This window comes from Cystoisospora suis (genome assembly GCF_002600585.1).
Source record: "Cystoisospora suis strain Wien I chromosome Unknown contig_5046, whole genome shotgun sequence".
Classification (NCBI taxonomy): domain Eukaryota; phylum Apicomplexa; class Conoidasida; order Eucoccidiorida; family Sarcocystidae; genus Cystoisospora; species Cystoisospora suis.
Window position 1 is genome coordinate 1 of NW_027157838.1, and position 797 is coordinate 797.

The following is a 797-nucleotide window of genomic DNA, read 5'->3' on the forward strand; positions in this document are numbered from 1 at the left end:
TCAGTAAAGACATCGGTTGCTGAGGGAGTGCCGGCCCGCCTCCATCAGCAACCGATGTCTTTACTGAACAGTAGCTGTGACGCGCATGGGGGCCGAAGCATCCATGCAGGGACGACAGGCCATGGCGCAGCTTCGAGTGCCCTTCCTCGATCTCGCTTTCCAGCGTTCCTTGGTGTTATGACAGTTCGCGTGACTGTCGCGAACCAGTTAAGGCTGCCCCGAGAAATCCTTGTTGACCCTCAAGGAGCATACCAGGTCTACGTGAAAGAGATCGCGGCACGAGGAGGCGACGCAGAGACAGTCGTGGGGAGAGGTGGGGGAAGGAAGTGGAGCGCAGCTAAAAGCATTCTACATCAAGTGCTTGCCGGAAACGAGGGAGCGGCGGAATTCAGCACTTCCCTCATGCATCCTACTACGCCGGTGTCTCCCTCCCCCCAATACGATTGCATGCGGTCGGCCATGCCCACCACTCCACATGGACATATGCGCCTACGCAACAGGAGCTACCCGTCTTTGGGCGCGATGGTGTCACTCAGTGACGAAGGCGACAGCCTAATCAGACGCGCCGGAAGTGATGCCTGCCGGGGTCTGCACTGTGGTCAACACCGGCAAGCTGGAAATTCACCATCCTCTCGTACCACGATCCTCGACAAGGGTTCGAGACAGAGAGCAACTCTCAGACCTACGTTCGAGAACGGGGCCCAGAGCAACGGACAGCCGCTACGTGCACCCACACCGGCACTTACGGGAGACACGAGCCAAGAACCGCACAAAACTGTAGCGAGACTTGTCCGGTC

The 797-nt window shown here is 58.5% G+C and overlaps 1 protein-coding gene across 1 annotated transcript; it reads left to right on the forward strand.

Moving 5' to 3' along the window:
* Positions 1 to 17: 17 nt before the first annotated feature.
* On the forward strand, positions 18 to 752 carry CSUI_008808 (amine-terminal region of a tm vesicle-mediated sorter; the record flags this gene model as incomplete). Its single annotated transcript, XM_068068932.1, has 1 exon — positions 18 to 752. A coding segment is annotated over exon 1 (696 nt), but the record flags the coding sequence as incomplete, so codon positions are not given.
* Between the last annotated feature and the right edge of the window lie 45 nt (positions 753 to 797).